The sequence below is a fragment of the Sitodiplosis mosellana genome, unplaced genomic scaffold (assembly GCF_009176505.1).
Source record: "Sitodiplosis mosellana isolate CC-2019 unplaced genomic scaffold, AAFC_SMos_1.0 Smas_scaffold_6794, whole genome shotgun sequence".
In the NCBI taxonomy this organism is placed as follows: domain Eukaryota; kingdom Metazoa; phylum Arthropoda; class Insecta; order Diptera; family Cecidomyiidae; genus Sitodiplosis; species Sitodiplosis mosellana.
In genome coordinates this window covers 1-2,145 of record NW_022601945.1, presented here as the reverse complement: position 1 = coordinate 2,145, position 2,145 = coordinate 1, and the positions used below count along the sequence as shown (strand labels likewise).

Genomic DNA, 2,145 nt, shown 5'->3' with positions numbered 1-2,145 from the left:
GAAGATTTCCATATTACACCACATATGTCAACCTATCTGGTTGCGTTTATGGCCACCAATCTAGTCAAAACGAACGCATCCGAGACAGCGATCAAAGACGCAAAATTGCCACAAATCAACATCTGGAGTCGCAAAGAGGTCGCCGATATGACACAGTAAGCTAGGAATTTCCAGTCTATCACTTCGATACATGAATAATACGATCATTGTTTTTAATTAAAGGTTTGCCTTCGACTTGACAACCAAAATTTTGCCATTTTTCGAGGAATACTTTGGTATTCGATATGATTTGCCAAAAATTGACATGGTTGCTGTGCCAGAGTTTGGATTCTCGGCGATGGAAAACTGGGGCCTCATCACATTCAGGTCAGTTCTCCATATCTGTAATTACATCATTGTGTCGCGAAGGATTGGCATGGCTAGATAACTCATCTACTGAAATTTAAATTGATCTCAATTCATTCAACCATAAAATGATTTAATTGCACATGAGTCGTAAAAACGAAAATTGCGCGAAATAAGCAGTCAACCCATCTCACATTAGTTACGACGTCGTCGGCATCGTCATATCTGATTTGTGAAGTGGTGTTGATGAACCCCCATTGTATTTGCGCACATGAATGGGACATCTTCCATTTGGATTATGATTATTGAGCTATTTTATTACAATTTATAATTGCGTCTATGATTTTTTTTTTCTCTTCAATTCTGCTGTTCATATTTGCGTATGAGATGAATATCTTTCAAATTGTTAAACATATAGAAGAATTTGGAATCGGTCGGAACGGCGTGCATAATAGTAGTACCCAAGTGCCCACATAAAATCATAAAATATTTTATTATCACGCTTTAAGTCACACATAAATAAAAATGTGTGGCTTTGAGCATAGGTTTTAACAAGAACATATAATAGAATATCACACGCCAGTTCGTCAACGACAAATTACAATTTAATTTCTCAATTGAATTAACGGCTCGCCGTTAGCATCGATGAAATTTCAATTCAAGTCAAGATGCCATTTGAAAGTGTCACACATTTTAAATCAGAATAAGAAGCAATAGCCATCATTCTGGGTTTGGTCTATGTTTCGAGGCCAAAACAAAAACAAGGTGGTCATGTTGCTTGTGACAGGGCTAATGAAGCAATTGAATTCATTGATTGAGATATGATTATATTAATGATTTAATAACAATCGATTTATTTTATCGGACCCGGTTTAAATAGCTTAATTTTTGGTTTATTGCAGAGAGTCGGCATTGCTGGTACCTACAGACGAAGATCATCGATCGTCTGCCGGACATACGGAGACTGTGGCATCAATCATCGGTCATGAGTTAGCCCATCAATGGTTTGGAAACTTAGTCACGCCAAAGTGGTGGGACGATCTCTGGCTGAAGGAAGGATTCGCAACATTTATGAGCTACGTCGCAATCAATGAAGTGAGTTACGATTAAATCATATTTTTTGCGGTTTCAATTTTTCGAAAATTTGATAAAACATTTCCGTATCTAATATTTTGATTAGATCGAGCCAACATGGAGGTTCTTGGACTTTATTTCAATCAACGAAATGCAAAAGGCAATGGAAGAGGACTCTGATTTGAGTTCACACCCAATTTCGTTTGCCGTGGCAAATTATTCCGACATTCGTCGTATATTTGATCCGATTTCGTACTCGAAAGGAGCATCAGTGATCTGGATGATGCAAAACTTCTTGGGCGAAGAAACGTTCAAGGAAGCATTGAGAACATACCTAAAAGACTTCCAATACAAAAACGCCGTTCACGACGATTTGTGGAATGTGATGACAAAGTTCGGGCACGAACGTGAGACACTTCCTAGAAACCTCACCGTCAAAGAAATCATGGATACGTGGATAGTTCAAGCGGGCTACCCGGTGTTGAGCGCCATACGAAACGGTACCTCAATCAATATCTCGCAGCAACGCTACTTACTCCCAAACGGAATACCAAGCAATGACACCCAGAGATGGCATATTCCAATCACATATGTAACGGGCGCCAACCCAGCAGAGAATACTGTGCCAAAATATTGGCTCAAGAACTCCGATAACTTAACACTTCCTGATGCGGTCGCTACGGACGATTATTTCTACTTTAATGTTCAACGCTCTGGCTACTATCG

At 39.2% G+C, this 2,145-nt stretch overlaps 1 protein-coding gene across 1 annotated transcript; it reads left to right on the top strand.

Moving 5' to 3' along the window:
• Positions 1 to 6: 6 nt before the first annotated feature.
• Positions 7 to 2,140, top strand: LOC129579947 (endoplasmic reticulum aminopeptidase 2-like; the record flags this gene model as incomplete). Its single annotated transcript, XM_055470141.1, has 4 exons — positions 7 to 155; positions 223 to 366; positions 1,248 to 1,440; positions 1,526 to 2,140. Coding segments are annotated over exons 1-4 (1,083 nt in total), but the record flags the coding sequence as incomplete, so codon positions are not given.
• Positions 2,141 to 2,145: the final 5 nt, after the last annotated feature.